Source organism: Lineus longissimus, chromosome 16 (assembly GCF_910592395.1).
Source record: "Lineus longissimus chromosome 16, tnLinLong1.2, whole genome shotgun sequence".
NCBI classification, from domain to species: Eukaryota; Metazoa; Nemertea; class Pilidiophora; order Heteronemertea; family Lineidae; genus Lineus; species Lineus longissimus.
In genome coordinates, this window is record NC_088323.1 from 6,123,945 (window position 1) to 6,137,039 (window position 13,095).

The 13,095-nt window shown below is 42.1% G+C and overlaps 2 protein-coding genes across 6 annotated transcripts in view; one reads left to right on the forward strand and one right to left on the reverse strand.

Moving 5' to 3' along the window:
* The window catches only part of LOC135500188 (uncharacterized), a 161,003-nt gene that overhangs the window by 61,537 nt on the left and 86,371 nt on the right, over positions 1–13,095 (forward strand). The window lies entirely within an intron of this gene.
* On the reverse strand, positions 1,767–5,917 carry LOC135500312 (slit homolog 2 protein-like). Its single transcript, XM_064791701.1, has one exon. The coding sequence runs from the start codon at positions 5,621–5,623 to the stop codon at positions 3,161–3,163; it is 2,463 nt and encodes an 820-aa protein (XP_064647771.1). The 5' UTR covers positions 5,624–5,917; the 3' UTR covers positions 1,767–3,160.

Genomic DNA, 13,095 nt, shown 5'->3' on the forward strand with positions numbered 1-13,095 from the left:
TGCTGATGATGCATTAGTGAAGATTGTGATGAGATCGGACTCGGAGACATTTCCTGTTTCGCCGCACGTGAATGAATTTGAGTTGCAAAAGCACTTGTCCGGACAGGTCAAAGCTGAGGCTGTCAAAATAATGGTCAGAATTGATCCCAATTTAATCAAATATGTAATTGTATCCATATTGTTGGTATTTCAAACTTTAAGGTGTCCAATAATATTCCTGAGGATTGTTAAGCTATCTCAAGTCTCACAGAACTGAAAATCGTGATGATACCTTGATCCCGAAAGTGAGACTTTTGAGTATTAAATGAGATGAAATCACTCATGCTATGTTTCCTGATCCAGAGCGAAAATGGGGGGAAAATGTCTCAAAAAAGTCCTCAAGACTCACAGAAATAACGCCTAAAGTGAGACTTTTGTGTGCTGGTATAGAACTACTCCTGGTACGTTATCTGATCCAGTGCAGAAAATGGAACAAAAACATCTCAAATAAGTCCTGAAGTTCTATTTTGATTGGCTTTGAGCCACAGATATATCCTCTTACACGCAAAACGTCTTTAGAATGTTGTTGCACCTTCTCAGGTGTTGTGATCCTAGTGTGAAATGTGATGATCTTATCAACTAGAGCCTGTGACGACTTTGTAATTCAGGAGAAAAAAATGTCCACTCAACAGTTTCCACCGCATTAGACAGAAAAAATCGATCAAAACCGGGAGTAGGTTAGAGAGTCTTTTGGTGTCCTTACGATGTCCTGAATAGATGTCGTGTTGCTTCAACTGTTGTTAAAAGTTTGTTCTTACATGTAAAGCTGTATGGTTTTCGGTTTGATCTGAGGACAGCTGCTGTATGCCCATAGATGTTTTCCAACAAATGTTTTGTATGCTAGTAGACCCATGTATACTTATATGACCCATGCTATGCCAAAAAGGCTTTCATGCTTATTACACCCCTAGCTTTCATATTAAGGGACCACTTTTTGTCAATGTGTTGTTATGTTATTTGATAATGGCCTGATTCAAGGACTCCAGGGGTTAAGGAAAGTATTAAAAAGTAAAAACCTGTTTGAACAAGTTGCACGTGTAAATCACTTAACGAGAAAATGACCAAAAATGAATGAGATCAAATCTAATCCAAATCCGGAAACTAATGTGGACTAGTCCGGTGACAAAGTTGACCATCCCAAATACATCTGGACCATTCCCGCCGTCTAAACACAAAAGGCCCACAATCAGGTCTCATGTAGACTCCAGGGGTTAAGGAAAGTATTAAAAAGTAAAAACCTGTTTGAACAAGTTGCACGTGTAAATCACTTAACGAGAAAATGACCAAAAATGAATGAGATCAAATCTAATCCAAATCCGGAAACTAATGTGGACTAGTCCGGTGACAAAGTTGACCATCCCAAATACACCTGGACCATTCCCGCCGTCTAAACACAAAAGGCCCACAATCAGGTCTCATGTAGACTATATCCCCATAAGATTGCTTTTGCCCAGGTTGTTGTGAGGGATGTAAATGGGTTAATTGGAATGAGACCGATCCAATTGAAAATTTGGGGCGGGGCAGTAAGGTTCTTTGGTGGTGGAGCAGCACATGGCCAGAACACTAATTGAATCTGAATTTGAATCAGTGTGAAAACAAATGTTTCGGAGATATCTGTGTCCCTCTCCCACAACATGGCCCTGTGATGAAATCATGATGATATGTTTAGATTTTTGGGGGAGGGATGTGGGGGAGCAAGAGAATCAGCCTGAATGAGGTTTGTCTGAATATAATAAACATTTTTTATTGGCTTATAACAGTAAACATGCTTAGATCTTGGATCGTGTTGCCTGGTGTATGTCCTGTAAGTCCTTGGACCCATTCTCTAAGTCTTTTCAGTCATTATTCCTTTCATGATCAATGTCTTCTAAATCAATTCATGAAGCATACCAGGGGTTTCTAAGTCTTTTCATAATGTATTCAATCTAAGTCCTTAACCATGACGTAATGTATATCTTCTAAGTCTGTGCATGATATATCTGATAATTCCTTACCACAATGTATTGTACCAGCTAAATAAGTCCTTTAAGATTGATGAGTATCCTCTGATGTTCTATGTATGCATAACCGTCTTATCCCTTAAATGATATTATCCTCTAAGTCCCCAAAGCACGAAAAATGTTTATGTTGTAAAATTCCAAGTCTATCAATCAAAATATGTCTCTGTCAAATCAACCACATATTTGTTGTATCCTATGTCTGTGAATCAAGAAAGGTGCATCCTAAGTCCTTGATTCAAGAAAGGAACATCCGTAGTTTTTTATTCAAAAAAGGTGCATCCTACATTGTAAGTCCTTGAATCAACAAAGGAACATCCTAAGTCGTTGATTCAAGAAAGGTGCATCCTAAGTCCTTGATTCAAGAAAGGAACATCCTCAGTCCTTTATTCAAGAAAAGTGCATCCTACATTGTAAGTCCTTGAATCAACAAAGGAACATCCCGAGTTCTTGATTCAAGAAAGGTGCATCCAAAGTTCTTGAATCAAGAAAAGTTCTCTATTGTCAAGTTCTATTCTCCTTTGGGTGATAATCATATGAGCAAAGTTTTTGGCATGACTAGAGTGTTCTTTAGTGGTTTGTTGCTGAGCAGACAATGTTATTTCACTGCGCACCTGGAGACATCCCCATCATACCCCTCATTACTACTTTACACCCAGGGGCATCTCGCCTGTACCCTAAAGACTACTGTGCACCTAGGGATATCCTGCCAGTACCCACAATACTACTCTGCACCTCAGGGCACACCAACCGTACCCTCAATACCACTGTGCACCTGGGGGCATCCCGCCTGTTCCCTGAAGACTACTGTGCACCTAGGGGCATTCTGCCTGTACCCTAAAGACTACTGTGCACCTAGGGGCACCCCACCCATACACTAACTACTACTGTGCACCCAGAGGCATCGCACCCATACACTAGATACTACTTTGCACCTAGGGGCATCCCGCCTGTACCCTGAAGACTACTGTGCACCTAGGGGCATTCCGCCTGTACCCCAAAATCTACTGTGCACCTAGGGGGACCCCACCCATACACTAAATACTACTGTGCACCTAGGGGCATCCCACCCGTTCCCTTGATACTACTGTGCATCTAGGTATATTCGACCCGTACCCTCGATACTACTGTGCACCTAGGGGCATCTCACCCGCACCCTCATTGCTACTCGTCAATTTTTCATAATGCTGTCTCCTGACTGTCATGAGGATTGATGCAACCACGATGATCACAATGGCTATAATGGCTGCTATGAGAATCCCAAGGGCCCAGTTGGGGATGCCAACACCACCTGCTGGTGAATGGGGAGTGGGATTGGGATCGGATGCACATATATCAACTTTGGTAAGAGATTTCAAGTCTTTGCCTTTCATGGCATCAGGCATAGTACAGTTGATAGCAAGTTTGTGGTCGGGGTTATCCGTCATCCATTTGATGAGGCCTGTGATGTTATCGTTGCAGGAACAATCTACCGGATTTCCGGCAGTGTTGATCGTCGCTTGTTTTACGTCATCGAACATTCTAGCAGTGAAGGATTCAATTGCATTATCGGTCAAATCAAGTTTCGTCAGTTTGGCAAGTCCTGTGAATGCTTTCTCTGGAAGGTTTGTGAGTTTCTTGTTCTTCTGGATGTACAGCTCCATCAGGGTACCTTTTATTGGTGAAAAGATGAGTTCTGGTAAAGATTTGATGGAGGTTCCAGTGATGCGTATGACTACCAGGGCGGTCAATCCCTTGAAAGCATTCTCATCAATTGTCGTAAGTGCAGCACTGTCATCAATTGACAGTCTCGTGATCTTTGGAGCTGACTTGAATACATCTTCTTTGAAAGATTCACCGAGGAATGTTGTAATTTTCAGTTTGCCACCAAAATTCATCAACTGTGGTAGTATTTTCGACGTAAGATCCTCCTCTGTAATCCCATCTGCCACTTTGTCACACGTGAAGTTGGCGCCGGTGCAAGTGCAGAGTGTCGACGGGCACGGACAGATAGCCTCAATTGTCTGCTCTTTCAAGTCTTTGTCTTTTAGCAGTGCTGGGCTGTCACAAGCCAGGGCTGTGGTGATGGCATTTGGGTTGGCTTTTATCCATGGGATGAGGCCAGCGGTGTCATCGTTACAGGAGCAGTCAACAGGATTACCTGCGACTGATATCTTGGCCGTTTTAATGGAATCGAACAAACTAGCTGAGAATGAGTTGATCGCATTGTTGGATAAATCCAAAGTTGTCAATTTTGTGAGTCCCATGAACACTGTGTTAGGAAGTGTTGCAAGTTCCTTATTTCCTTTAACTACCAGATCCTCCAGAGTTGGTTTGACGATGTCAAATACAAGATCAGGCAAAGTCGTCACCGAAGTTCCGGAGATTGACAGACTGGCAAGTGCAGTCATTCCAGAAAATGCATTCACATCTAAGGCGGTCAAAGCAGGTGAATTTTCAATGGCAAGAAATTTAATTTTTGTCGTTGAAGCATTGAATACCCCAGCCTTCAGAGTTGTTCCTAGATATGTTGTAATTGTCATCGTGGTCACAGTGTTTAACAAGTTTGGCAGTATTGCGGTCGTCAGCTCCTCCTCAGTTATTCCGGCCACTTTTTTGTTGCAAGTGTACTGTGTTGACTCACACGTGCACAGTGCAGTAGGGCATGGACATACATCCGCCTTCGTTACCGATTTCAGTTCTTTGTCCTTCATGTTGGCTGGGGTTGTACACATGACAGTCAGCTTGTTGTTTGATGCCACAAAGTCGATGAGGCCTAGGATGTTACCACATGAGCAGTCGACCGGGTTACCACTGGTGTCTATGGAGGCCGTTCTTACATCGTTGAACAAACTAGGACTGAATGATTTTAATGCATTCATCTGTAGATCCAAAACTGTCAGTTGAGTGAGGCCCTTGAAGATGTTATCGGGGAGTGTTGCAAGTTTGCTATTGTCTGCCATCAGCAGTTGACCAAGAGTGGCTCTGAGAGGTGCAAATATTGTTTCTGGTAGAGTTGTGATAGACGTTTTGGAGATAGTCAGGTCAACGACTGCTATTAGTCCCGTGAAAATCAATGCGTCTAATGATGTCATGGGATTCTGAGTCAGATCCAATGTTTTCAGTTTCGTAAGTCCCTTGAAGATATTAACTTGGATAGATGCCAGCTTAGCATTCTCCATAAGCATAAGGTCAGTTAAAGATGTGGCGAGCGGCGTAAACACAGTTTCAGGGAGGGTTGTCACAGATGTTCCCATGATGTGTAATTCTGTTAGAGCTAGCAATCCCTTGAATGCATCAGCATCTATTGTTGTGACAGCCGGAGAGTCTTTAACTGTCAGTTTCGTGAGCTTTGGAGTGCTCTTGAACATCTCAGACGTCAAAGTTGTTCCGAGGTATTTTGTAATTTTGAGCTCAGTAGCGCCATCTGTGTTTGCATTGGCGATTATTGTAGTGAGATCTGCGACCGTGATCCCATCGTTCTTGACATCACATATGTATGCACCTTCTATACACTTGCAAAGAGCAGTGGGACAATCTGCAGATGCAATCAAAATAACGTTTGTGATCGTAAACAATCCAAGGAAGATATAACGATCCATTTCCATAATTTTTGCTCAGGTGTTTGTGAACTCACTCTTTTGGGAGGATTTTTCCTAGTTCTCTAATCCGGAGAGGTTCGGCTATCTTGCAGTTTGTAGTTCCTATAGTCCTTTTCACCCGATATCTGACTGAGTCTGGCTGCCCTGCAGTTAAGAATTGTTTGCAAATTTGAACTCCGAGGTACACCCTGATTCAGGCAGAATATGGCTATCCCTGCTGTTGATTGTTGTTCCTATATTCAAATTCCTCTTCATCACTATCAGATGTGGCGTGATGGCTATCAACCAGTCAACAATTGGATGACTTGAAGATTGTGTGTGGGCTATAGAAAATGATCTTATTATTGTAATTGTTGGCTTTTGTCAGCAGGGCAACTCGAGCTGTTCCCAGAATCGATCAGAATCAAAGAAAGTGTCACAGAAATGTGTTTCCACAATCAATAAAATGTTTCCCTTAAAGCCAGGATATTACCCACTGGAAATCACGGGAATTAGTTGTTGAGAGGTCCCATTAGGGAGCCATTACTTTCTCACTACCGAAATGGCCTTTAAAAGCATTAAGATAATACAACAATACCCTGTTTATGTCCTTGCTAACCAATTCCACCCCTCAACACGGATGCTTCAGCCCTGTTCCCTTGATAGTCCAGCCCTGCCGGCTGTATAGTGTATATCAACATAGTATACAAGACTAGCACGTGTCATTGTTTACCTCATTACAATAACGGATTTTCATTGGTTCCTGGAGGAGGTTGACATATGCTCCCTAGCCCCATGTGATATGTACCACGGCGCGAGATAAAACGAGATTGAAAGAAAGGTCCTGGTCCCTAAGATCCGTAAGCCAGGCAAAAAGAAGCTGGGTGCTGTTTGTCTAGTGCAATGGCACCCAGGGTGCTTATTGTCCAATCGATCTCGAACCTGGGTACCATTTGTCGGCACCCAGGACGACATCCACCCTTTCAGCTACACTGGAGCATTAGAAATGTTTTGGAAGACGTTCACGTGAATTTGAAATGTGCTGGACGGGGCGATATCTGGTGTTTTAAGAAGCTAACTTTAACTTGAAGGGCTACGGCATAATTTGTCAATTCCTATATTGTCCCTTCAAGGAATGTATCCTGGAGTTTGTGAAAAAGGGGGCGCTGCAGTTTAAAATGGGGAGACCTTAGTTGGTCCCGTGCTAAGAAATATGCACACTTTCTGGTCGTTGTGACTCATTTTTCTATCCTGGGTCACATTTTACGGTCAATGATTTTGGTGTCTCATTTTCAAATCATTGACACAGTAGGCCTAGACGCTCTCTTGTAAGAACACCATTGGGACATTCAAGAGTGTCCTCAATAGAGGGGCACTGCTAAAAACGTGTGTTCCCATATATCAAAGAAAATCTATTCATATAGGATGTTGATAGCTTATTCAGAAATATGAAATAAAATCAAACCAGTTCTACGACTTTATAACCATCTAAAAGGAGATGTTTTTCATGCAATCACCCTGCACAGAGTTTTAGAATATCAACAAAAGAATTTTTTATTACTGATCACTTATTTAAATCTGGCCTAAATACTTTCACTGCTGGGCTTTTACAGCAACACCCTAAATGACCATAGAGACAGTCTAGACACATCACGCGAAAGGACTGGTAGCTCTTTCAGAAAGCAGCCAACAAACTTCACGCTCATCAGACGTACAGACTTGGACTTGGACTATCAATCAGAACTACTAGGGTTTTATTCCATGCTGACTACTTTTGTGTGAAAAAAACAAAAACATTTCATTGAACTTTTGAATTTTTTGAGGACACTATTCTGATGATTATTCCAACAACAATCTAAGACATTTCATGGCAGATGTGACCCTTTCATCTCGTCTGGTGAAAAATTTCATGAATCGCACTGATTCGGCAGAGCATTCAAGGAATACTGCTTAGGATTACTGTATATAATCACGGAATCATTTTCGATTATTTTCTGGTATGATATTGTTCGACATGCGAAGTCAAGTTTGAGTAAAAACGTACACTTAATTATTAGGCTCAATAAACAAACAGCTGACTCCATAAAGGACTGAACAAGTTGGGACAATGGATCATCACATCTTCCTCGGATTGTTTACGATCACAAACATTATTTTGATTGCCTCTGCAGCTTGTCCCTCATCTCTTTGCACATGCACAAATTCCACCGAGTACATCTGTGATGTCGAGTCGGCTGGGATCACGGTCGCAAATCTCACTACGATAATCGCCAATGCAAAGACAGATCAGGCTACTGTGCTTATAATTACAAAATACCTGGGAGCATCTTTGACGTCTGAGATGTTCAAGGGCACTTCAAAGCTCACGAAACTGACAGTTAAAGACTCTCCGGCTGTCATGACAATAGACTCTAATGCATTCAAGGGACTGCCAGCTCTGACCAGTTTAATGATCATGGGAACAGCTGTGACAACTTTACCAGAAGCTTTGTTTACACCGCTCAAAACATCTATGACTGGGCTTACTATCATGAACAATACTGGGCTTGCGTCCATCCCAGTTAAGATCTTTGAGGGACTCACAAAACTGACAAAACTAGAGTTGACTGACAACCCCATAAGAACATTGGATGCATCGGTTTTCACAGGATTGACAGCATTGGTTGATCTGACTATCTCCAAAACGTCTATCACGACTCTGCCAGAAACTATATTTCAAGCATTCGCAGCCACTCTCGGTAAACTGAATGTTGCAGAGAATACCAAACTCACAATGCTGCCCAAAAAGATCTTTATGGGATTAACGAAGTTGACAACTTTGGATTTAAAGAATAATGCAATTAAAACATTCAGCGCTGCAATGTTCAATGACATCAAAACCGTCGCCATTGACACCACAGGCAACCCGGTCGACTGTTCATGTAACAGAAACATTCAATTACTCTTTGACTTTGTGGTCATCAACACGAACCTGACCATCAAATGTGCTACGCCTGCTACTGCTGTGAAGGACAAAGACTTGAAAATGCTGACAAAGGAAATTCTCTGTCCGTGCCCAACAGCACTTTGCACGTGTACAAATGTCACTTCCACATGTGACAAAAAAGCAGCTGGGATAACTGAAGCGGATCTTGTGACTAAAATTCTACCAAACTTGTGGAACAGTGTCAGGGCACTGACGATCAAAAAATATGTTGGAACAAGTTTGAAAGCGGAAATGTTTAAGAGCATTCCTGACATTCAGAAACTGGAAATCAAGGATTCCGCTGCTCTGACAACAATTGATGCAACAGCTTTCAAGGGTTTGCCTACTCTTGTCCAGCTGATCATTTCGGGCACTTCAGTGACGACACTGCCTGAAACCTTATTTTCACCTGTCGGAGGCACTCTCTTACAGCTGCTGATTACAGGCAATAGCAAACTCGCATTGCTGCCCAAAAAGATCTTTATGGGATTAAAGAAGTTGACGACTTTGGATTTAAAGAATAATGCAATTAAAACATTCAGTGCTGCTATGTTCAATGACATCAAAACAGCCGCCATTGACACCACAGGCAACCCGGTCGACTGCTCATGTAACAGAAACATTCAATTTCTGATTGACTTTGTGGTCATCAACACCAACCTGACCATCAAATGTGCTACGTCTGCTACTGCTTCTGTGAAGGACAAAAACTTGAAAACGCTGACAAAGAAAATTCTCTGTCCGTGCCCAACAGCACTTTGCAACTGTACAGCAGCAAAATACACTTGCAACATAAATACGACTGGAGTAACTGAGCAGGAACTGATGACAATAATACTGCCAAAAATGTGGAACACTGTGACTGATCTGTCAATTACAAAATATCTGGGACCGACTTTGAAAGAAGAGGCATTCAAATCTTTTCTGACATTAAAAAATCTTGCCATTGTTAGTTCTCCGAATGTGACGGACATCAACGCAAACGCATTCAAAGGAATGTCTGCACTCGACCGTCTGACTGTCTCGGGCACTTCAGTGACGACACTGCCTGAAACCTTATTTTCACCTCTAAGAGGCACTCTCTTACAGCTGCTGATAACAGGCAATACCAAACTCGCATTGCTGCCCAAAAAGATCTTTATGGGATTAACGAAGTTGACAACTTTGGATTTAACAAGTAATGCAATTAAAACATTCAGTGCTGCTATGTTCAATGACATCAAAACTGTCGCCATTGACACCACAGGCAACCCAGTCAACTGCTCATGTAACATTCAATTTCTCATTGAGTTTGTGGTCAACAACACGAATCTGATCATCAAATGTGCAACGCCTGCTACTGCTGCTGTGAAGGACAAAGACTTAAAATCGCTAACAAAGGAAATTCTCTGTCCAACTCCAACCAAACAGTCGATGATTGGCATCCTCCCAGATTGGGCCTTTGTGATCATCATTGCAGCCGTTGTCGCCATCATCCTGGTTGTGATCGGAATCTTTTGCCAGCGGGCCAAGAGGAGACATTACGAGGAACAAAAACGAATTGCCTATGAAGGTTAATATGGCAATGCAGTTTGCCAGACCGACTAAGTGAAATTGTTCGAATCAGTGCCTGAGGACACAATTCAAGAACGTAGGCCTTAGAATAGACTATATGAGTTTGGGTGCACTCTTCTGGCACTCTTTGAAGTAGAGGACTTAGGATATACGAATTTTGAATTCAGTCATATGATACAAGGTCAATTCAAGGTGTAATGATTCAAAATCCTAGGTCTAATAGCATTCCGCGATGATGAGGTCACTGCAGCTGCTGCCCTCTATTTCCCCATCACTGAATTACATGCAATGTCGGACAAACATGCGGTTTCGTAATGGATTCAGGCTTTCTAACTAGGGCAGTTAGATTCAATCTGGTTAATGTCCGAGTGTTGGAAATACTACATAATTGTTCTGAATATTTCTCTCCCTGACTCTATGGTATCATTCATGCTAAAAACAATGCAGGGTCAAAGATAATTGACTTTGAAATAAGCTCAAATGCGTAGAAATAAGTATCGATGTCCGACTGTCACGTGACTAAAACGTTATCAATATCTTATGCAAATGACCTTGTGAGCTATAAATAGTAACTTCGCGGAATGCAATTCACAGACTTTGGTCGCATTCAAAGGTTGAGTTGATACCTTCCTTTGATCAAGGATTTCTAGACTAAGGCTATTACGCACCTCTTGAACTTTTTCATATCTAGGATACACTTCTTGATTAAAGGACTTACGTTAAACGTCTTTTTTTCATCAAGGACTTAGGATAGGCTACACATCTTATTTTAGTGACTTAGGATACACTTATATTCAAGACTATGTGATATCTATTCAAGGATATGTGATACACTTCTTCATTCAAAGGCTCATGATGCACTTATATTAGGACTTACATGTATAATACACTTTTATTCAAGGACTTGGGGATATTCTTTGTGTTACGTGGACTGAGGATACAATTTCTCCCTAAGACATTTGATCAATAGACATTCCCATTGTGTCAAGCGAAGGACTTAGATATATTCTGGATATAATCTGATGAATCGAGGGCTGGCTCAGGATATACTGCAAACGCAAATGCCACATTTTTACAGGCACCATATTTTCCGCAGATTTCGCAAATGATCTAGGTCTTTGAACTTTTTTTTTGTCCAGGCTAAAAATTCGGTGAGGGCAGTGACAAGAACCATGACATCTTTCAGTGGCCTGAGTGTCACTGCTGAGTTTTATATCAAGAAATACATATGCTAAAAGACCACAACACAAGTTACATTCATATTAATTTTATTTCTGTTCTATCACAATAATTCACATTGCTCAATATAAAGTGTTATTTTCATGTTCAAAAGACATAGAGTACAAAAAAAGTTCTCCAACTTGAATTAAAAGCATGTATTTTCATTAGAATAATGCCATGGCCTGTTTGCTATGTCAGTTTTCATTGTGGAAGTTGGAATCGGGACGTGGGAAGTGCATGGTAGAAGTATTTCAAAGACATTGTCACCAAAAAACTTAAGAAGGAAGCCATATTGTTTTTTATGATTGCTTTTTCATGGCAAAACTGGCAGCACCTAAAGTAATGTGCAAAGAATGCATACGTACATGTTTTTGGACAAAATATTTCTTTTGAATGGTGCTGTATATTCCCGGAGATTCGAGGATATACAGCATGATCCAAAAGAAACATTTTGCCCTGAAATGTGGATGTATGCACGCTATGCACATTACTTTAGAGATCCACGATGCCAAACATGTTAGGCGGGGCTTGGAGCGCAAGTGGAGGAAAACGAAGCTTACTGTCCATCATCAGATGTATCGTAACCAGTGCGCAGTAGTTAACAAGCTCATAAAGCAGGCGCGGACTTCACATTATTCAACAAAGATCATCGAATGTGGCCGCGATCAAAAACAGATATATAAAATAAGCCGGCATCTACTCGGGGATACTGTGTCTTCCCCACTACCACAATCCGAGTCGCCCAAGGAACTCGCTGAGTCCTTCAGTGAGTTCTTTACCGATAAGATTGCTAAGATCCGGGAAACCCTCAACACTGCCCAGGATGACGGTTCCCAAGCGACCGACGAGTTACCAGAGGGAGTGACCCCTCTCTCCGCATTTCCACCAGCCACAGAGGAGGAGGTCAGAAGGATTGTGATGAAATCCCCCTCGAAATCCTGTGAACTGGATCCGGTTCCCACATGGCTTCTTAAGCTCTGCATCGATGAGCTGCTTCCAATACTAACTGCCATAATAAATGCATCGCTAAAAGCTAGCTGTGTCCCCCGCACTTTTAAATCTGCGCTCATTAGGCCTCTACTAAAGAAGCCAGGTCTCGACTCTGACATTCTCAGAAACTACCGCCCTGTGTCAAACCTACCCTTTGTGTCGAAGGTTGTGGAGAAGGTCGTTGATGCCCGCCTAGAACATCACCTCCTGTCCAACTCGCTGCATGAAGAAATGCAATCCGCCTACCGAAGAGGTCACTCAACAGAGACCGCTCTACTAAGGGTTCAGAGCGACATCCTTGGTAGTTTGGACAGGGGTGATGTGACAGTGCTTGTCAAGATCGACCTCTCTGCAGCCTTCGATACCATTGACCATAAGATCCTTCTAAAAAGGTTTGAACAGTTATTTGGCATCACTGGCTCTGCTCTTGCCTGGATTGCATCATATCTTGATGACAGATATCAGACCGTCGTTATTGATCGTCAAAGATCTACGGCTGTTCTCTTAAAATATGGTGTTCCACAGGGGTCAGTGTTGGGCCCAAAAATGTACTGCATGTACACAAAGCCACTTGGCAACATAACAAGAAACCATGGCCAAGGTCATCATTTTTATGCTAATGATGCCCAGCTTTATGACTCTTTTAATCCGGTGATCCAACATGCACAGGAAGATACAATTGACTGTCTTGACTTATGCATAACTGACAATGGTTCCTGGTTGAAGGAGAACATGCTGAAAAAGAACGACGACAAGACGGAGGTGGCAC